At 37.0% G+C, this 24,191-nt stretch overlaps 1 protein-coding gene across 2 annotated transcripts in view; it reads left to right on the forward strand.

Moving 5' to 3' along the window:
- The window catches only part of tral (LSM14 family protein trailer hitch), a 210,000-nt gene that overhangs the window by 9,214 nt on the left and 176,595 nt on the right, over window positions 1-24,191 (forward strand). For both annotated transcript variants that reach the window (XM_090398355.1, XM_090398356.1), the window contains exon 2: window positions 2,090-2,265. In XM_090398355.1, the coding sequence (XP_090254481.1) occupies window positions 2,090-2,265 (176 nt within the window). The remainder of the gene's footprint in view (window positions 1-2,089; window positions 2,266-24,191) is intronic.

Genomic DNA, 24,191 nt, shown 5'->3' on the forward strand with positions numbered 1-24,191 from the left:
AAAGGTTGCCCGTCCCTGCTCTGGAGCAAAATGTTTATGCTGAATAAAATGTTTCACATAAGTTATTCCATAGTTAATTATTTGCTCTATTTTGTCAGCTTATGTTATTATTCATCATGGTATATATATGTTGGATTTTATTGAAATTTGGGATTTTTGTCAAAAATTGCCTTAAAATTTGATTTTAAATTTAATTACAGTTTTACAAACAACATTACGCAAATAGTTCCAAAAATGTTACTGAAAAATAACACCTCTCTGGCTGGACATAATTATAATTGATATTTAGTTTTTTAATTCTTTACTAAACATTGTAATATCACCTCACTTTTGAAAAATTGAGAGCTTGCAGCAACAAAATTAGGCAAAATGTTTTTAAATTAAAGAAATAACTCTGTTTTAGCAGGATTAAATTTAGTGATACTTTTTTACAATCTGCTGAATTTTGTTCATCTCAGTATTTGGGGAATTGATCATTGTTAGGCAAAATGACCCATTTCATATGCTACACTAAATTGCCTAATCCAAAAATGGATCAAAATTCAATTTCTCTTGAAGAATGGTATCAATAAAAAATACTTTTGCTTTTTTTTTTTTTTAATGTTGATAACATCATTTTATCTTAAGCAACAGCATTACATTTCTTTAATCATGCCATTTAATTTTTTTGAAAACATTTGCATCCAAAATGTTTCTTTAGTGCCATCTATACTGTAAACATGCAGAGTCTGTCAAAAAAAATGTATGCACACTTCAGCAAAAGAAAAACCTGTATAAAAGTTGTAATACTAAATTTATACAGACATCAAGGGATGAATACAAGTTACCTTTGACTTCTACAATTACACGAGGTGCTCAAAGTGGTTACCATTAGCATCCAGACACTCATTATTATGGTGAACTACTGCTTGGTTCCCTCATAGGTAGAAGTCCAAAGGTGTTGAATCAGCAGAACGTTGGAGGAACGCAACTGCACCTCTTCGTCCTATCCATTGTCCCTGCAAACTCTCATTGAGATAAGATCTCACGTCTTGGTGGTAGTGTGGTGGTAGTGCACCATCTTGTTGGAAGAGAAATTGATCATTCCCATAAAGTGCATGAATAGTAGGTAAAATGGATGTGCATAGTATGTCTGGGTACACTTGACCAGTAACAGTACCTTTAAAGAAGAATGATCTTACTAGATGACAATCCACACCAGACATTGAGCCTGTAAATTGACTGCCTTGTCCACATGAATGCCCGGATTTTCTGGAGCCCAGTAAACACAATTATGCCGATTTACTTTCCATTAAGCTTAAATTGTGCTTCATCAGACCAAACCATCTTCCTCACAAACTCCTCATCCTCATCTACCATGCGTTGAAACCACTCACAATACTGCATTCTTTGATCTGGATCATCTTCAAGATTATTGCATTGCATGTAATAATCTTGGGATGTAAACTTTCCATTTAGCTGCTTTAAGAATGCACCGTATGCTTGCACTGCTAACTCCTGTCTCACATGCACATTGTGTGGTAGACTTCTCTGGTGAGCGTGTGAACTGTTTCAACACCATGGCTGAGGAAGCAGGGCTTGTTGCTGTGCTAGACCTCCTGGATCTTCCCTGGTGCACATCACACATGGTACCATGGGTCTCAAACTTATCACGAATATGTGCATTTGTCAGGTGAGTTGGAGGTTGTGTTGCAAACTCATGCCTCCATTGTTGTTGAACTTCACTAACATTCTCAAATTTTAAATACCACTTTAAAATGGTCTTGTGTTCCTCGAATGACAATCGTGCCTCGGCCATTTTGTTTGACTGTCCTACCGGTCATATGTTGATGTTAGTATTCATGTGAGTAATGACATCTTTTGAGAGAACATCATACTACACATTTCAACTGTAATTCGATCCAACTTAGAAAAAAGTCCATAGATAACCTCTGTTAAAGTGTGTATACTTTTTTTTTTTTTTTTGATGGACTCTATATCAGTACAGAAGAAAAAATACTTTAATAACTCTTAGCTTCCTTAAGAATATGTGTCTGAATATGTTATATTATCTTTGTAATACATTTGTAACAGCTACCATTTTTTGTAGTTCGATCATTTGGTACCGAAGATAGGCCAACAGAACGTCCAGTCGCACCTAGAGATGAAGTATATGAGTATATTATTTTCCGTGCCAGTGATATTAAGGACCTCCATGTATGCGAACCACCAAAGCCACAGCCTACTCTTAGTAGTGGTCTCCCCAATGATCCTGCCATTGTGCATGTAAGGCTTGGTGTGAGTGTGTGTGTGTGTGTGTTTATAATATATATATATATATATACATACATACATACATACATATATATATATATTACTATTATTATTACTATTATTACGGGCAACTCCAGGGAGTCATTGGACTCATCGAGGGAGGCCCCAAATCATATTCATCACAACTATTTGACATTCATACAGTATCTATCATACCTCGCCTTAAACTCATTCACTGTCACAGCATCCACCACAGACTCAGGGAGCGCATTCCACTCATTCACTACTCTAAAAGTAAAGAACCCAGCTCTAACACCTTTACTAACCACACTTTTGCCCAGTTTCCATGGATGTCCCCTAGTCCTCCCACAACCAGCCCTGTTCTCAAAAATATCTTCTGAATTAATTTTATAGAAACCCTTCAGTAATTTGAATGTCTCAATCATATCTCCCCTCCTCCGCCTATCAACCAATTTTTGCAACCCACAAATCCTCAACCTGTTCTCATACGGTTCATTCCACAGACCTGCTATCATCTTGGTCACTCGTCTCTGGATCCTCTCCACCTCCTCCCCATCAAGAAGAAACCTAGGTGACCAAATCTGAGCACAGTAGTCTAGATGGGGTCTTATCAAGGCTCGATACAGAGGAACAATAACCTGCTTGTCATCGTATTCTTCAGCAACCAAGTGATTTGATGAGCTGTTTTGGTCACTTTTGCAATGTGTCCACTAAATTTCAATTCCTTATCTACCAACACTCCTAAATCTCGTGCCTCATCAATTTCCTGGAGCACGGTTCCACCAATGCAGTAAACTGCCACCAATCTTTTCACCCCAAAATGCATAACCTTACATTTTGCCACATTAAACTGACATCCATTCTCCTTAGCCCAGACCTCCAATCTATCCAAATCATCCTGCAAAATTTTGACGTCATCTGCATTCACTATTGCCCTACCCAACTTCGCATCATCTGCAAACAAATGAACTGTTCCTCTCAGATCATTTCCTATATCATTTATGAACAAATTAAACAGCAGTGGACCAAGAACAGATCCTTGTGGCACACCACTAGTCACAGGCCGTCTTGTGGACTCTACTCCCGAGTAAACCACTCTCTGATATCTCTCCGTCAACCACCCTCCTATCCATCTCACCAACCCTATGTCCATTCCCATATGCTGCAATTTACTGATTAGAATTCCATGTGGAATCCTGTCAAAGGCCTTGGCAAGGTCCAGTAGAATCACCGTAAACCCATTACCCTTATCCAGTTCAGCCGTCACTGTGTTATAATACGTGAGCAAGTTACTGAGGCATGACCTACCCTTCACAAATCCATGCTGTCCCCGATACAGTATCCCATTTTCTTCTATCCAATCTTGTATTTTCCTCTTGACTATTTTCTCTAAGACCTTGACAATGATTCCTGATATGCTAATCGGTCGGTAATTTACTACAGCAGTCTTGGAACCACCTTTATGCAGTGGAACTATTTTCCCCTCTTTCCACCCGCTCGGGACTAACCCAGACCCGAGACTCAAATTAAACAAAATGGTCAAGGGTACTGACAATTCTTTAGCTGCTTCTCGTACAACACGAGCTGGTATACCATCCAATCCCACAGATGTATTGACATTGAGGTTATGCAATGGACTACTCACCTCCACTTCGTTAACCACAATTCCCGTATAATCTACTGGTTTATTCGTTTCTGCAATGTCACCACCTGGATGATATACTTTTGCAAAGTGCTCACTCAGTAACTCAACTATCTCAACTGATTCAGTTACCTCCCTACCATCGGCATTCTTTAAAATCAATCTGCCATGTACATTTTTCCTTTTACTTGCTACATATCTAAAAAACTGTTTAGGATTCTCTTTAGCCTGCATGGCCAATGTTCTTTCGTAATCCTTTTTTGCTTTTCTTACCACACATATACACACACATGATTTTTTTTATTTCTTTATTATTATTTTTTTCCCATCTGCAGTTTTTTTTTTTTGTCCTGTTAACTTTAGTAATCTAAATATTTAATAGAATTAATAACTGCATCAGTATAGGTAAAAAAAAAGTTAAATGAAACTGAATATGCTTGAGAATTTTGGATGATCAGTAAACTACAGTTATTTTACAGTCTTGGTATTTCTTGACATCATTGCACAGACGATACAGCCTTGAAAAGTCTATACGAAATAATAGAGTATAGTTTGTAATATAATATACACCCAATTCTCTATTTATATTGGTTCCAGAAAAAAAAAAAAAAAGAAACAGTGCATATGAAAAAATAGAACAATGGTTCCAGATGTGAAAACTCAATACAAACAATAAGTTCTTTTCAAACAGAGCATATATTTGATGTCACTTTCTGACATTAGCCACATTATCTTGTGTGAGACTGGAATTAAATCACTTCAATCACTAGCCGTCCTGTTCATACTGCAATGGCAAAACATTTTCTTCAGTAAAAGGAACTAAATTAGCACTAATTTCCAATAATTCTGAAGGTTGATTTTTTTTTTTTTTTTTTTTTTTTACCATCAACTCTGCAATTAATCGTTCTGTTTTGACTAGATCTTTGCACAATTCTTCATATTGCACCATACATGACTTCAGTTCATAAACTGTTCAGTATTTGGATCATGTGTGAGAAAATGGCTTTGCAATTTACTAGCCATTTCAAGCCCTTCTTTAATTAATCCTGCAGTGAGTGTTCGGGATTCATAAGGACAGCTTCTGTTATTTCATCATCACTAACAGCCTTGTCAACCATCAATTCTTCAATATCTGCAGACAAAAAATCATCGAATCCTCTGCAACTGCATGTGCTAATCCGATGATATTGGGATATTCAGTTATATGCAAAGTGAAAAAAAAAAAATACAAATTAATTTTTTTTTTTCACTAGAGGTCATGCCAGTAGAATAACCTGTGATCAGATCATTTTTTTCTCTAGCTTACTGTATGTAATGTAACTCAGCTTGTCCTGTATATTTGTATATGCTCCAGATGATGATCTTAATATGAAGATCGAAACGTCGGGAAATTAAAAGAGGTTATTTATAACACGGTTGTAAAGTCCATAATTTCTAAAGTGAATGTTGATCACCATGCAACACTAAAAGAAAGGATTATATGCAAAGGTGTTTCTTTTTCCAGCATGCATTTAAAGCTGGTGGTTTCAATTCTGATAACGCTAACTTAGCAAGTTTGATGCAATCCAAAGTAGAAAATTTCTTCCACACATCAGTAACTGTCAGTAAATTATCCTTATTTTGTGAAGATGGTAAATTCAATGTGGAAATAGACAACAGGATCGAGAAAGCTGGTGTGATAGGAATTAAACTGAATGAATTTATATAGAATAAGAGAGAAATGAGTGAAAACACTAAATTAGCTGTATAGAAGACCACAATATGAGAGTCCTGAGAAAGATTAGGGGTATGAACAGATAGCATCAATAGCAATATCATATTAAAAACGAGGATATTAGGAAAGAACTTGATATTGTTAGCATCAAGGGATGTGTTGGAGAGCTAATCTCAGATGATATGATCACTTAAATAGAATGGGTAACTAATATTTACGGAATTGACAGCATATACTAGAAATATAAATTAAATAAACTTTAATATATACTTTCCGATATTTCGGCGAACGTCAATTTGCCATCTTCTTGGGAACTTATTACAATGACAAGTGCACACAAGTACTACATAACAGCAAATGAGAACTGAAGCTAGGAAGCTAACATTTTCCTAAAGTCCTGGTGGTGCCCCCTGGCGGGCTATATTGGTGGTTCTTGGCCTTTGGGCTGAAGTTCTTCTGATAATTGTTTCCCAAATTTGGGGCAGTCTCATTGCATCCAAATTTGTTGAGGTTTGGCATGTTCCTAAGGGCTGAGGCTGATTCCATGAATAGTCTTTCATACTTGAACTTGCTGCGGTGTATGACTGTGGCTTTCTTCCATCTTATTCTGTGGCGAGTATCCAGAGCGTGGTCTGCAAGCCCAGAGTGGCTGTACTGGTGAAATCGGATGTAATCCTTGTGTTCTGAGATTCTGATATTTGCTGTCCTGCCTGTTTGGCCAAAGTAAGACAATTTACAGCTGCAAGGGACCTGGTATACACCAGGTAGGTCTAGGGGGAGTGGTTGGTCTTTAGTGGAGCGGATAAGGGATGCCAATTTTCGATGTGGTCTATAACAAGTGGTTAAGTCGTGTTTTCTTAAGATTTTGTTGATTTTTTCTGAGGTGCCTCGGATGTAGGGAATGGTGATGGATTTAGAGTAATCTTTTTTGTGAAGGGGAGGGGGTGGTGGGTTGTGGATCACTGGGTTAAGTATTCTCTGGATTTTTTTTGGGGGGGGGGTAGCCATTGGCTGAGAAAGTGTCATGGATGTGATTTAGTTCAGTGGTTAGGGCTTGATCATTTGAACAGATTATTTTTGCCCTGTTGAATAGTGTCTTAATAACTCCATATTGTTGTGAGGTGGGGGGGTGATGGGATTGTTGGTGAATGTATCTGCCTGTATGGGTGGGTTTTCTATAAACTGAGAAAACCAAGGTTCCATCAGGTTGGTGGGTGACTAGTGTGTCTAGGAAGGGGAGGTTATTGTTTTCCTCTTTTTCCAGGGTGAACTTGATTCTAGGGTGTTGGTTGTTTAAGTGTGTTAGGAAGGAGAGGAGTGAATCTGGGCCATGTGGCCAAATAACAAACACATCATCAACGTAGCGAAGCCATATGGTAGGTTTTTGTGGGGCTGAGTTTAAGGCTTTCTCTTCAAAGGTCTCCATAAAGAAGTTGGCCAAGGGTGGGGAAAGTGGTGAACCCATGGCTGTCCCCTCTATCTGTTTGTAGAATTTTTCCTACATATGGCTAGGGAACCATATGGCAACCTTTTTGTGAGCAATCTTCTATCCACATCACTAGGGCCTTTATAATGTGTCTTGTATACGATGACAACTTGGCACCTAATCTTGTTCCATAAAGAACAGATTTTCTAATGGCCTCAGCATTTTTCTTAATCATTCTCACGGTAGCTTCTTTTCTTCTTCTGTCTAACTGAATTACCTGACATCGTGATTAATGGGGTAATGTTACGTTATGAAAATAATCAATAATTAATTATACTAATTTGATATTACACGTACAAAACTTCAAAATTTATTACACACTTGTATAACTATTGCACGAACAAAACTTTCATGAACAAAATACAAGACGTGTAAACATGAAATGATTGTTTAGCAAACAGCTTAACTCCTTCCAAGCAGCTTTATATAGGCGGGCCTCCTGTAAGGGACCAGCTTAACTTTGAGGAATCAGCATAGCACCCTTCTGCTTCCAGGACCCAATGACAAGTGAATATAATTGATCTTTTTCTCACCACAATTGTAAACCAACATATGTACATTCTGTAGTGTAGAGTAATCCCTGATATTTAAAACATCAAGGAGGTTTCCCAAAATTCAAATGTAAGTACTGTTCTAGGAAATGATAATTATAATGGAAATACTCTTTTTAACAGAACTGAATTCAAAGAGAAATTTTAAAAATAAGCACCATTTGAACTGTATTAAATCAAACTATACGTTTTATAAATAGAATTGCTTTTGTTTTCTAAGCCGTGTTATTTCAAAATCGTTTCAAAAAAAAAGGCCATGTAAAAAGAGAATTAGCTGTATATATATATAAATGTATGCACACATGCATACATTTCTTGGAAAGAAGTCAACGGACACACCCTTGGGCAAGGTGCATTGTGTCATGTAATGAATCGCATGTTCACATCTGGTATAAATTGGGAAATAGTGATTTTCCCAAGTCAGTGCAACTGTGTCTGGGTGAAATAGCTGCAAGAAGGGAACTGACAGAATTTGAAAGAGGCAGTGTGGCGGGATGCGATGCTGCAGGCTTATCTGCTTGACAAATTGTGCTGTCCAGGTCAACTACAAGTGCTACCCATTTTTATATACATACAAAAAAAAAAAAAAAAAAATTCAGAACCAAGGCTCACAACATGGGTTTTCATGATAGAATTGCAGTATGCAAGCCCCACATTACCTGAACCTACATGCAGTGCTATCTTTGGTGCAAAGCGTGTGTACAGTGGGATGTGACTTGGAAAGCTGTATTATAGAGTGACGAATCATGCTTCACCCTCTACTGAGCAGGTGGACAGGTGTGTGTGTGTCTGTCTGTCTGTCTCTTGTGCACTCTGTTAAGAAACATTCACCAGGCAACAGGTGAACATCTCTTACCAGGGTGCATAACCCCCAACTACGAAATTCGGAGATCACGGTATGATGGTATGGTTCTGTTTTTCCCAGTTTGGCCTCAAACCTCTGTTTGTGATGCAATGAACATTGAACTCTGAGAGGTATCTAAACATTCTGAGCAATGCAATGCTTCCTATTTGTGGCATTTATACAGAACTGACCATTTTCTTTCAGCAAGACATGTACCATGTCATAGGGTTGCTTCTGTAACTGCATGGTTTGTGGTCAAGAACATCACCACACTTGACTGGCCTCCACAGGTGCATCGGAGAGGTCAAGGAACGTTCTCCCACAACATTCCAGGACCTCATTACATGCCTATATGAAGAATGGTCTAAAATTCCCATTGATCATTATCATACGTTTGCGGAAAGTATGTCCTATTGCTGCAGTCATCTCAGTGAAAGGATGTCCTACATCTGGGTGCAATGACTATTTGTTCCTCACTCTGTCGTATTCGTTGACTCCTTTCCAAGCAGTATGTGTATACACACACACATTAGATTTCAGTTAATTAATTGGTCCACTGATTAATCAAAGCAATCATTTTATTGGGACAAATTCAGAAGACCAAAAACGAAATCAGAATTGATATAAATAACTTTCATGGCTATAGAATTTTATTCAAAAACTCCAATATATTTCATCGAATATTAGATTAACATCATCAGGGAGACAGACCGTTAACTACATTGAAAACATGAGTAACAATAAGTCATAAATCATGCATAAATTAACTTGTTTCGGTCATAGCTATGACTACACTGTTAGAGTTCAAAGGAACAGTTGTAAAAAGTTCTGTAGGTAAAAATAATTCAAAATAATTACTAATTAAAAATTATATATAATTAATAATGATCCTCCCGAAACTTAGGAGATTGGGTTAAATCTCCTAAATTTCGTCTGCAGTCTGATCACTTTCGGTTAGGATGATTTCTTAGCATTTTTACATGTCTCAAGGAACCGATGATGAAATTTGAACTTGCTGGAATGAAGTAGTATTGTGTGGTTCCAGAGATAAGAACTATGAGTGTTCAACCTCCCGCAATGAGTCTTAGGATTCCATGGAGGTTTGGATATCTGTCTAGTGTCAATAGCATGAGAAGCAAATCCAGACTTTGATTCCATAATTGTAATATAGCCGTGATGTTCTTCAATTCTAATCAAGTCATAATGGCCAGTCTGTTCAAAATAGCAAAGATGATACGTACAGGGTACTTGGACACCTGGCAAGGAAAGAGGTGTTGATGGATCCTTTGTAGGTGGTGGGAAGGAAGACGGTTTGGTTGGCCGGGTGGTTAGCGTATCCGCTCTCCAGCCAAAAGGTTGCGGGTTCGAATCCCGCCATGGGCATGGTTGTTTGTGATTGTCTGTAAAAAAAAAAATACCAGTGGTAGTATTTATGGGCAGTAGATGGCGTTGGTGTATTGTGTGGTGGAGACAGAGAGTTGTACAGTAGGCGTCCTCCCTCAATGAGTTTTTGGACTCCCCGGAGATGTTATTTAATAATAATAATAATAATTTTTGAGGTGATTTGAAAGAATGGTATAGATTATTCATAAATTCATTCTATATGAATAGATTGAATTTTTAGATCCAGGATTCCTTTAAGTAGTGTATGTGAAATTCTTTCCATGTCATCCTTCTACCAGATTGTAGTCTGGTAGAAGGATGATAATTATCAATAATTTTTTGAATGGTAATTTTTTTGTATCCATTACACTTCAGATTGCCTTTAATTTTATTCAGTTCATCAAAAAAGGGAATCAGAAGAGCAGATCGTATGATAAGACTGACAAGATGGGAGTATGAGTTAATGTATCTACCAGTAAACTGAAAATTCAACGTGACCTCTGGTGTTACAAATTATTAAGGCATCCACAAAGGTGGTTGGTTATTGGATTCACATTCAATAGGGAACTTCATATGGGAGTGCAAGGAGTTTATTTTCTCTAGGAACTGAAATAATTCTGTCTCAGAGTGAAGCCTGACTGCAAATATATCATCAACAAAACATAACCATATATGAGTCTGAGGAAAATAGTGTCAAAGAGTTGTTTTTCTAGATGTGTCGTAAAATAAGCTGACTGGTGATAGGACTGTTCATTGCTATTTCTTCAATTTGTTCGAACAACTTATTATTCCATGTAAAGTAGCCTTCATGGATGGCGAATTTAAACAGGTTAACACTGTCTTCTGGGAAATCAAAATTCCAAAAACTGGGGAGTCTCTTTTAGTGATATGTTGGGGAATAGGGACCTGTGTTTTTTTACCAGTTTTCTGTCAAGTATCCTGCTCATGTCATTTGGCACAGACTGAATGTTCTGCCTTGATTAGAATCGAACATCAGAACTATTACATTTTTGGAATCTGACAAGTCTGGCCTTAATTCACATTCTATTGACACTAGGCACAGAGTTCTTTGGAATCAAACAAAACTTCTTCATTCCAACAATTTCAAATATGATCATCTTTTCCTTGAGACATGTGAAACACTACAAAATCATCCTGACCTCAACTGATCAGACTGCATGCCAGCCTCTAAGTTTTGAGAAGTGATCACTATTACTCATACATTTTTTTTAATTAGTAATTATTTATTTTTTAAAGGATTAGAGCCAAATAACTGGGATGAGACTTCCATATCACCTTTAAGAAATACAGAGAACCAACTGGGTCTTCTGACCTAATGTCCAGTCTTCACTTTCACTTGATTGATCCATTTAGTAGATACCCTGGGAATTGAATGAATCAGTATGGGCTGGCAATTTGGGACTGATCTGACCAAATTGTACTCTATTTGCTTAAACCACAAATAATGTGATGGTGAACATGATAAAATTTCATGCCATCTTAGGCATTTGCCCGGTTAAATAAGGCTCTGATGTTTTCATCAGGGAGCCAGGCAAGCATTGAAAAGTCAGCTGTTGAAACAGGCTCAAGCTTAACATCTAGAAGGAAAAGAACAACCCCAATGTCAGTAGAATTGAAGATAGTAACCATCATTATAAGGAGTATTAATGGAAAGGAAATCGAGGTTGCAGAAGAACTAGAAAAGTACCATGTGGACATAATTAGTATCTCAGAAATAAAGAAGACAAATATAAGTGAGGTCTTAATAAATAATAAGTAAAAGATGTTATATGTGGACAACAATGATCACAGAAAAGGAATAGCAATCACATTCAGTATGAATATAAACTTCTTGATTGAAAGGCAGTTTAAAGTAAATGTGGACAAACTTGAAAATGGGGTTATGTACAATGAAACTTATTTGTGCCTATGGCCCATAGAAGGTGCTCTTAAGGAAGAATTGGAGGAATTTTTCTAGTCACTAGAGCAGGCAGCTGGCATAAAGACAATGAAAAAAGTAGTACTTGTTAGAGATCTAAAGAGTAGAGCAGGAAGTGATTCCTGCCAGGCATATGAAAATGTTTTGGGAAACTTTAGAGAAAAGGACATGACTAATGATAATGGTAAGTATCTGCTGAACTTCTGCTCAGGATATGGACTAGTCATTACTGACACCTTCTTCTAACATAAAGATGTACACAACTTCATGTAGAGAAAAGAAACATGAAATAAGAAAAGCCTGATTGACTATGTTATTGTTGATATTGATGTCTTCATGCTGGTTCAGGAAAGTACAGAGGATTTGAAATTGGAAATGACCATCACTTAGTTTAAAGTAGGAATAAACCATATATCACATTGAAAAGAACAGTGTGTAAAAATTTAAAAAAAAAATAAAGTTGATTAGCTTTTACAGGTAAAAGGGAATCAGTTTAATGTTGAAAAATGTAAAGTTTTGCACTTTGGGATAAATAGATTACAAGCTGTTTATCACATTGATGGCACTGTACTCCAGGAAGTAGATGAAGGTAGAGATTTAGGGGTGGTTGTAGACAAAGAGTTAAAGTTTAGAGGATATATTGCTAAGATAGCCCATAAGATTACTTGGCTAGTGAAGAACACATTAACAAGTAGAGATAAGGAAGTAGTAATTCCTCTTTATATGGCCTTGATATGTGCTCAAGTCTGGTTTCCTGGGGACCAGACTTGAGCACATACACACACTGTACAGTTTATCACCAACATTTGATGAGGAATAAGCAACAAGGCCATTTGGAATTGTTTCAGAGGATTCAGAGGTGAGTGGCCTGTGGAAGGTCCCTCTGAGGATAGATTGTAGATGTATGGATTGCAGAAGTTGGTTGATAAGAGAAAAAGAGGGGATATGATAGAAACCTTTAACTTGCTTAAAGGGTTTTATAGGACAGAAGCAGGGGAAATGTTTCAGCATTTGGCTAGAGAGACCAGAACAAGGGGTCATCTCTGGAAGTTGAATAAATCTATAGTCAGTAGAGGTGTGAGGACTAGATTTTTTGCTTTGAAAGTGGTGAATGAGTAGTATGGGTTGCCATAGTCAGTTGGGAGCACTTTTTCTGTTAACTGGTTCAGGGAGAGGTATGATAGATTGGGTCTCCTGCAATGAGTCTTCGGACTCCATGGAGGTGCCCATGTAATAATAATAATAAACTGTAGACCCAGCTATATAAACATTATTGAAGAAAGAATGAAACAGTTCTAAAACAAGAACCAAACCTTGGTTCTTGTTTTCAGTGGCAAACTGAAGAAAACGTTAATTTATCTAGAGAGGTATGTAGTGAAGATGTCTGCAAGAATATAAAGGAAAAGAAAGAAAAAGCACACTGAAAGTTCCTGGAAAATTAGTTGGCATTTGTCCTAATAGAAGAATATAGAGAAAAATGTAAGAGAGAGAGAGAGATGTGCATGGAGATAGCTAAACAGAAGCCATGGGAAGACTTAGGTAAGAATATAGAGGGTAAATATCAAGAAGGAGCCAAAAAGTTCTGGAGGCTGTTGAAAATGCTTAGAAATGGAGGAAAGGTGATATGAAAACTGAAGATAATGATATCCTAGATCTCTGGAGTTTTGAAAGACTTTAATGAAACAAGCAGCGACAGAACCATAATAGGAAATTTTCAAGAGAAATGCAAAGGTGGGTAAATATCAATACTTGAGGTAGAGAAAGCTGTCAAAAACTTGGAATGTCGAATGGCAGCTGGAGTAGATGGTATTTGACTAGAAATGCTCAGGTATGGAGGTATAAAAGTTTTGCAGTAGCTACACTGCATAATTCAGAGAACCTGGTCAGAAGGTCATATTCCAAGTGATTGGAGTAGACCTCTTGCATTTCCCATCTATAAAAAGATGATAAAGCTGAATGTGAGACTTACATTCAGCTTTATGCTGAGCAGAAATTCCTTAGAAGAATTTCTCTACTGAGTGTTCCAGGCAAAATCCAAAATTAAGGAAGCAAGAGCAGCTGTGAGGGACATGAGCAGATGAAAAACCAGCATTGCAGCCTTATGTGCCAGTAGGCACGGAAAGACGATGATGATGTGTTCCAGGTAAGATTTATGCAGGCATACTTCAAAAGTCGCTGAGAAAAATTGTAGAAGAGAAATTGGAAGAAGAACGAACAAGATAGATTCAGGCCAAATAGAGATTTTTGAGATCATATCAGGGAGGAGGCAAAAAGTTCTGGAGGTATTGAAAATGCTTAGAAATAGAGAAAGTTGACATGAAAACTGAAGATAAGGATATTCTAGATGTCTGGAGTAATTATTTTGAAAAACTGTTGAATGAAACAAGCAGTGATAAGTAGAAAATTTTCAGGAGAAATGCAAACACGAGTAAATATCAATATCATTTTATGACAGATAATTGAGAAAGCACAGGAATATGACGAGGATCTGTACTTAAGTCTTATAGATCTGGAAAAGACATGATAAGGTGCTTAAGGAAATGCTTTTCAAAACACTATACTTATATGTGATAAATGGAATGTTATACAGGGCAGTACATAGTCTATATTTAAGTTGTAAGTCAGTAGTTAGAATTGAAGGGGATATAGAAAGATGGTTTGGTATAAAAGCAGGTGTTAGACAAGGATGCATATTATCTCTGTTCTTATTCATCATCTGCTTGGATGACATTATGAAAGAAACTTGCATTAAACCTGATATTCAAATTGGCAATATCAAACTTAGCTCTTTGAATTATGCAGATGATGATGTACTCCTAAACACGTCCAGTGCGAGTCTCTGGGTTTCTCTAACTAAATTGAATAACAACTGTAACAAATTTGGCATGAAAATCAGCAATAAGAAGACCAAATTATGAAAATAGGCAGGAATATATAAAAAAACTTCGACAACATTCTCAGTGGAGAATCTATGGAACAATAAAAATATTTCTACTATTTAGTTTTTAGTGAAGATGGCAAATTAAATTTGGAAGTAGACAACAAAATAGGTAGAGCTGATATAGTGGGGAGCGAGTAGAATAAATTTATAATGGAATAAGAGAGAAATTAGCCAAAACATGAAACTAGCGGTATACACAACCTTATTCTACACAGCTCACCTCAACCTACAGAACATTAACCACCACCGCCCTCAATTTTGATCTCAAAGCCATCCTCCAATGGTGCTTGGATAACCTAATAAAATGATATCGTCAATATAATTTTATTAGCAATTTCAATGCTAATAAAACCCAGTTCGGTCTTATTTCTCACAAAAAAAGAACCATTTTCTCCCAGTATTATTTTTGACAACGCCCAAATTTCCAGACAGTTTAAGATTTCTGTTGGAATTACCCTGCATAAACACATCACAACCATTGCATCCTCAGCTTCTAAAAAACTAGGATTTCTCTTTCACTCAAGATGTTACTTCACCCCTGAACAGCTGTTTACCTTATACAAATCACAAATCCATCTAGCTATTGAATACTGCTCTCACATATTGGATTGGGCCCCCAAAAGCTCCCTCAAAATGCTTGATTCAGTACAGGAGAGCAATTGGACATTACTGACACATCTCTTACCAACTCCTCCTCTCCCCACTTTCACACAGGCGATTGGTCTCTGCAATATGCATATTCTACAAATATTTCCATGGAAAATGTTCACCTGCAATAGCATCAATAATTCCCCCAGTTAATACCAGGCTCGTCGCAACATGTCCTCCTCATTCATCCCAGCAACTGCTATTGTGGAACAGTCTTCCCCTGTTATGTTCCCCAAGGAATACAATATACAGTTATTCAAATCAAATGTGAACAAGTACCTCCTTTTCCAACCCACTACCACTACACGGTACTAATGTACTATAGGTTTATTGATGGGTGTATGGGCTCAACATAAAAAATAATTTTAAAAAATGCAAGGTATGTTCAAACCAGTTTTAAATTATGGATCTAAGAGTTGGGTTGGAAATAAATCACTTATTCAAAAGATTAGAGGCCACAGATATGAGAGTTTTTGGAAAAATTAGTGACTTCGACAGATGTCATCAATGGCAGAATCATATTAAAAATGAAGACATTACGAAGGAACTTGACATTATCTGCATTCAAGAATGTGTGAGCAGAGCTAATCTAAGGTGGTAACCTTTCCTCTCCCATTCTTAAATAGAATGGGAGAGAAAAGGTTAGCAGAACAGGTGTTTGATGCCGAGATGACAGGAAAAAGACCTACGTCTAGATGGATTAATAATGTCAGAAGTATCAAAAAAAAAGAACAAAATGTTAGATACGACAATATTGGATTGCTTACTAGAGTAATTTGGAGGGGAAATTGTTGATAGGAGGTTAGTAATAATGCAAACTTATCATATAGTGCTGTCATAGTAGTCTCAACATCCCTTGAGGATACATATCAGGAAATTAATCATGATGACTTTACAGTCGTTTCTTTGAACTCTAATAGTTTAATCATATACTTCAGATGCACCTGAGATACAAGCTAATATACTCCTGATTTATGACTCGTTATTGTGATTCATGTTTTGAATGTAATTAACAGTATCTCCCTGACAATGTGCACTTGACTTTGAATGAAATGTATTAGTTTTTGAATAAAATTCTATCTATTTTTTGTATATTTGTAAGCTGTGAAAGGTATTTACTTATTATTATTATTACGGGAAACTCCAGGGAGTCGACAGACTCATCGAGGGAGGCCCTAACATCATGTCAAGAACAACTATTCGACATTAACACAGTATCTATCATACCTCGCCTTGAACTCATTCACAGTCATGGTACCTACAACAGACTCTGGCAGCTTATTCCACTCATTCACCACTCTCCAAGTAAAAAACCTAGCTCTAACACCCTTGCTAGCCACATTCTTGCCCAGCTTCCATGTATGGCCCCTAGTCCTCCCACCATCAGTCCTATTCTCAAAAATATCTTCTGAATTAATCTTATAGAAACCCTTCAGTAATTTGAATGTCTCAAACATATCACCCCTTTTCCGCCCATCAACCAATTTCTACAACCCACAAATCTTCAACCTGTTCTCATAAGGTTCATTCCATAGACCTGCTATCATCTTGGTCACTCGTCTCTGGATCCTCTCCACCTCCTCCCCATCAAGAAGAAACCCTAGTGCCCATATCTGGTCACAGTAGTCTAGATGGGGTCTTATCAAGGCTCTCGATACACAGGAACAATAACTTGTTTGTCTCTGCTTGTTAAAGTATTTTTCAGCAACCAAGTGATTTGATGAGCTCATTTAGCCACTTTTGCAATGTGCTCCCTATCCACCAACACTCCCAAGTCTCTGGCCTCATCAATCTCCTGGAGTACGATTCCACCAATGTGAGATACTGCTGCTAATCTTTTCACCCCAAAATGCATAACCTTACACTTTGCCACATTAAATCGACATCCATTTTCCTTAGCCCAGTCCTCCAAACTATCCAAATCATCTTGCAAAATTTTGACATCCTTTGCACTCATTATTGCTCTACCCAACTTTGCATCATTAGTAAACAAGTGAACACTTCCTCTCAGATCCTTTCCTATGTCGTTAATGAACAAATTGAAAAGTAGTGGTCCAAGAACAGAACCCTGCGTCACACCACTAGTCACAGGCCGTCTCTTTTGGGCTTTACTTCTGAATAAACCACTCTCTGATATCTCTCCATCAACCACCCTCCTATCCATCTCACCAACCCTATATCCATCCCCATATGCTGCAGTTTACTGATTAGAATTCCATGTGGTATCCTGTCAAAGGCCTTAGCAAGGTCTAGTAGAATCACTGTAAACCCATTACCCTTATCCAATTCAGCCATCACTGTGTTATAAAACGTGAGCAAGTTACTGAGGCATGATCTACCCTTCACAAAACCATGTTGTCCCCCATACAATATCCCATTTTCATCCTGTATTTTTCTCTTGACTAATTTCTCCAAGACCTTGACAACCATTCCTGATATGCTAAAACGCCTGGCACCTCCTTTATGCAGTGGAACTATTTTCCCCTCAGAACTAACCCCAGACCTGAGACTCAAATGAAACAAAATGGTCAAGGTCACGGACAATTCTTTAGCCACTTCACATACGACATGAGCTGGTATACCATCCAATCCCACAGATGTATTGAAATTGAGGTTTTATAATATACTATTCATCTCCACTTCATTCATCACAATTCCCATATAATCTATTGGTTCATTCTTTCCTGCAATGTCACCACCTGGATGATATACTCTTGCAAAGTGCTCGCTCAGTAATTCTACTATATCAACTGATTCGGTTATTACCTTCCTACCATCGGCATTCTTTAAAATCATTCTGCCATATACATTTTTTCTTTTACTTGTAACATATCGAAAAAACTGTTTGGGATTCTCTTTAGCCTGCATGGCTAATTCTTTCATAATCCGTTTTTGTTTTCCTTACCACAGTCGTTACCCTTCTGGCCTGCACTTTATACCGTTCATGTGCCTGCTGGTCACCTTTCTCCTTAAATTCCCTCCATAGTTGTTTCTTTTTTTGCAGCTCAAGCTTAATGGTGTTATTCATCCATTTAACCCTAACTTGATTTATTATTCGCACTCTAGGTATACAGTCAGCCATTGCCTCATGCAAACACTTCTTAACTGCCTCCTATGCACTATCAACATCTAGCCCTTGCAGTTTTACATGCCATGGCACTGAACCAATCAAATTCCTAAGCTTGTCATACTTACCAGACCGATAATTCCACGTGTACCCTGTCTTAATTGTAAATTCCACACCTTTAGCCACCTCCCCCAAGTCAAGACCCTATAATCACTCTCACTAATTGGTGGCAACGTGGTCATATTCGTTACAGCCAAATTCTCAGATGCAATTACTAGGTCAAGCACTCTCTGACCCCTAGTATTTTTCATTACATGCTGTCACAGATAGTTATCCCATAATAACCGCATAAAATTCAATTCCTTCCTCCCATGTGTCCTCTCCTCCCTCCAATCAATGCTACCATAGTTGAAATCTCCCATAATAATTATCCTCCTTCCACTCGTTTCTTCAATTTGCTTATGCATATACTATCTCCACCATCTATTCCATCACCTGGTCTATAGCAGCATGCAATTGTATATTTTGTTCTGCTTGTTTCAATCGCACACCAAATAGCCTCAAATGTGCTCTTTTCTCTATCCTGCAGTTCCACTTCTATTCTTCTTGGCTGTAGCTCATCAGCTATCATCAATAACACTCCTCCCCCCCCCCATTTTATTCTCCCTGTCATTTCTGAACACACCATACCCCTCACATTCAATCCCACTAGCTATATCATCTTCTGTCAGCCATGTTTCACTAATGCCAATAACCTGTGGCCTGGAAGTGCAAATGAAGGCCAAAAATTCTTCCTTCTTGTTCCTAAAATTTCTGGCATTAGTATACATGAATTGCAGAAGCCGATTTGTCCCATCCCTATTTTGATGCCTTATACTAATTACCCCATTCTGATTTGTTGTCTTTCGTACTCGCTCGGGCATATTACACACATTCATACACTCAACTGTCTCCTTAAAGTCTGCATATCTACTTCTCCCCCTCCTTAATAACTCTAGTTTCCCTGATTCTGCACATCCACTTCCACTACATTCAACACCTTTTTAAGTCTCCGTACACCAAATCCATTCAAATGTAAACCATCCATCTTGTATAAATCCTTTTGCCCATCGAACTCACTCCACAAATTCCACACTACTTCTCTTGCATAATTTACTCATAATGTCATTAGCAATTATGTTTAAAATCACATTAAAACTATTTATTTCAAACTGAGAATACAACCAGAATTTGTTTCATTTATTTAGGACAAAATGCTGTTTAATTGGGTCAGCCAGCAACCTCTGTCAAATGGTGTGTTAGAAAAATTATGTAATCTTGATTCAAACATTTAGTGTTGATGCCATCTGCGATTCTGACAAAACGATTTATCTTCCTACATTGGATGGTTTTCTTCTATAAACAAACTACAATGTTTGGAAAAGTTGAAAGCCATGGATCATGTAATAGTGTTATGCTGTTCAAATGTCAGGAATTACTATACAAAAGCTTTTATTCGAAAAACGGCCATTTCTCTGCTATAAAATTATTAGAATCGAGAGTTTACCAGTTCAGTACCATGCAAACAGAAATGCATGGATGCGATCTGAATTTTTTAAGAATTGGCATAAGATTTGGGACATTCAGTTGCAACAGAATCAAGGATATTTTTACTTAGAAGTTGCTAATGAGGTCAGTACAAAAGTTAATAATTTACACATACACACACTGTACAGTTTATCACCAACATTTGCTGAGGAATAAGCAACAAAACCATTTGGAATTGTTTTGCTCACTGTGGATTTACGCATTCAGTCATGGATGTGAACCAATCAGAAACTATGCAACATTTGCATATATTCACGGTTGTCTTTAATGCTATAGTGAAAATGAAGATTTTTAGGCAAAAATTTAAGCAAAATATTTCTGGACATTGGGGGGGGGGAGGGAGTGATGAGGGCTACACTCCCAAGTTTGAACAAGCTGCTAACCAGAGCATTAGAAAATTTATTACTGAATCATGACACTATTTCGTGCGAGAAGTTGTCTTCTTGCATGAAATATTATACTTGTGCAGATTATGTTTAATTGCAGTCATCAAAGGGGGAAAAAAACTGATAGGCTATGCTTGATCAATTCCTACAATCATTAGCTGCTAAGAACTTCATTGTATAACATAAATTGAAAGCCAAACGGCTATTTTTCTGGCATCCTTAATAATAATTAAGAGGATACAAATCCCTTGTTGTTCAACTGCCAGCAAGCAGTTGAACAACAATATATAACTTCATCTTATTAAATTGTGTATGTCATTAACTTTGCTATGCAATAAACAAAAACTTTTCTAAACTTGTATTTTGTCTTATGCACATAAAAGGATTACACTAGGGCAGCTGCTTAATTAGTCCAAATTATGCTATTCACAATATGACCCAGTTAACAAAAATCCATGATATGTAAAATTTTTTAATCATATATTATTTTAACCCAGGGAACTTTTTATAGAGTAGCTATATGCATTGTGAAAATTTTTTCACTAGACTAGTTATGAATTGTGGGTGTAAAGATATCCTCTTCTATCATTAATTATAGAAACTTTTTCATTATTTTCATGTATTCATTAAACATGGAAACTTCTAAAATCATTTCCATGTTAGGAAATATGCTCACACTTAAATACACAAAAAACATGTTACTTTGCATATTTGTTTCTTCACCAGTGTTCATATATTCCTTAGAAAATATGTGAAGCTTCATGAGGAGTAGGAAGGGACAGTGTCTTATCACTGGTTGAATTTTCTAGCTAGCAGCACAAAAAGCATTTTGTGCTGCTAGCTAGAAAATTCATGATATGGTTTATCATAGCTAGCTATGATAAACCATAAATAAATGGTTTATCATAGCATTTATATGATAAACCATTTATTTCATCATCATCATCATCATCATCAAATTCCTGCCATGTACCCTCAAGGGGTGTACAGGATATGACAGTACTACATGAAAAAATTACATCATTACTAACTTCCTATCTACAATTTTCCTCCAAATCAGTCTGTTACTTGTCAAGACTCCAACATTATCAGATCTTATATTTCTATCGTCTAAGGCACTTTGTACCCTATCAATCCACCTATATCTTGGTCTTCCTCTGGGTCGTTTTCCTGCCAACCTGGCAGAGAACACTTGTTTTGCTAATCTTTCCTCTCCCATTCTATTTAAGTGACCATACCATGTGTGATTAGCTCTGCTAACGCATTCCTGGATGCTGACAATGTCAAGTTCTTTCCTAATATCCTCATTTTTAATATGATATTGCCATTGATGCCATCTGTTCACGCCTCTAATCTTTCTCAGGACTCTCATATCTGCGGTCTCTAGTCTTTGGTCAAGTGTTTTACTTCTGACCCAGCTCTCAGATCCATAAGTTAAAATTGGTTTGAACACTGTCTTGTATGCAGCTAATTTAGTGTTCCGACTAATTTCTTTCTTATTCCATATGAATTTATTCAATTGACTTCCCACGATACCAGCTTTGCTGATTCTGTTGTCTATTTCTATATTTAGTTTACCATCTTCAGTAAAAATTGTGCCTAAGTAGCTGAAATGTTTTACTTGTTCCACAGGTTCTCCATTCACAACACAGTTGACATTTTCAATGATTCTGCCTATTTTCATTGTCTTTGTCTTTTTATTGCTGACCTTCATACCATATCTATTACAACAGCTATTCAATTTAGTCAGAGAATCTTGCAGACTTGTAGCGGTTTTATTTAGAAGTATAACATCATCCGCATAAAGCAAAGAGCTGACATTAACATCTCCAATTTTGATATCAGGTTTAATACCACATTCCTTCATAATGTGATCCATATAGATAATGAATAACAGAGGGGATAATGTACATCCTTGTCTCACCAGATTTAACATTAAACCATCTTCCTGTACTTCCTTCAATTCTAACTACTGACTTGCAACTCATAAAGACTAAATATTGCTTGATATAATGCCCCATTGACACCATATAACTGCAGCGTATTGAATAGCTTCTCTCTTGGCACCTTGTCATATGCCTTTTCCAAATCGACAAAACTTAAATACAGATCTTTGTTATATTCCCATGCTTTCTCGACTATTTGTCGTAAAGTGAAGATCTGATCCTGACAGCCTCTATTTGGCCTGAATCCAGCTTGTTCTTCACCAAGCTTTTCTTCCACAATTCTTCTCAACCGTTTCTCAAGTATACTTGCATAGATCTTGCCAGGAACACTCAGTAGGGAAATACCTCGGTAATTCTCGCATTCAGTTTTATTTCCCTTTTTATATATGGGTACTATGAGAGCTCTACTCCAATCATCGGGAATTCGTCCCTCTGTCCAGGCTTTCTGAACTATGCAGTGCAGCCACTGTAAGGCTTTTATACCACCATACTTCAGCATTTCTGGTCGAATATCATCTACTTTTGCTGCCTTTCCACATTTCAAGCCTTTGATGGCTTTTTCTACCTCAAGTATGGATATGTATTCCTGACTGCATGCCTGGTCAGTGTTTTTTATCACTGTGCTGTCATCACTGCTTGTTTCATTTAGCAGTTTTTCAAAGTAATTACTCCATACTTCAAGGATATCTTTTTTTCCTGTTTTCATTTCACCTTTATCATCTCTAACTCCTTTTACAGCACTCTTTCCTCCATTCCTAAGCTTCTTCAACAACCTCCAGAATATTTTGCCACCTTCTTGATATTTATTTTCTGTATTCTTGCCAAAGTCCTCCCATGACTTTTGTTTAGCTAGTTTTACACACTGTTTAGCTTTCTTACATTTGTCTCTGTATTCTGTAAGAGTAAAATCTGACTTATTTGCCAGGAACTTTTGATATGCTTTCTTCTTTTCCTTCACTGCCTCTTTAACTTCCTGTGTCCACCAGGGAGTTCTGATTTTTTTATCCTTGCACACAACCTCACCACATGCCTCTCTGGCAGAATCAATCAATGTTTCCTTCAGAGTTTGCCACTGAATCTCCAAGGTTTGATTCCTGTTCTCAAACTCTTTCATTTTCTTTTCAATAATATTTCTGTATTTTAGTCTACAGTTTACATCTGAGAGCTGCTCAACTTTTATTCGCTTTAAAACTTTCTTACATGTTATTCTTTTCAATATGAAATTCAATTTTATCCTGCTCAAGAAATTGTGATCACTTCTAATTTCAAATCATCTGTATGCTTTAGTGTCCTGCACCAGTGAGAAAACATGACTATCAGCAATAACATAGTCAATGAGACTTTTCTTATTCTTTGTCTCTTCTATCCATGTGAATTTATGCACATTTTTAAGTTTGAACATTGTGTTAGTAATAACTAGTCCATCCTGAGCAAAAATCCTACAGGTATTTGCCATTATTATTAGCTTTGCTCTTTTCTCTAAATTTTTCCAAAATATTTTTGTATGTCTCACAATCATTTCCTACTCTGCTATGTAGATCCCCAACAATGACCAACTTTTCCTTTTTCATTGTGTTAGTTGTTTTCTCTAAAGCCTCAAAAAATTCCTCCACTTTTACCTTAGTAGAACCTTCTGTGGGACCATAGGCACATATAAGTCTCATTGTCCAGTTCCCCATTCTGATATTTTCCCACATCACTCCACTTGATATTGCCTCTCATTTAAGAAGATTAGCCTCATATTTAGTGTTGAAAATACTATAGCTACTCCTTTTCCCTGTTT

The sequence above is a fragment of the Typopeltis vanoorti genome, chromosome 9 (genome assembly GCF_054136105.1).
Source record: "Typopeltis vanoorti isolate ZY-2024b chromosome 9, IOZ_Tvanoo_1.0, whole genome shotgun sequence".
Classification (NCBI taxonomy): Eukaryota; Metazoa; Arthropoda; class Arachnida; order Uropygi; family Thelyphonidae; genus Typopeltis; species Typopeltis vanoorti.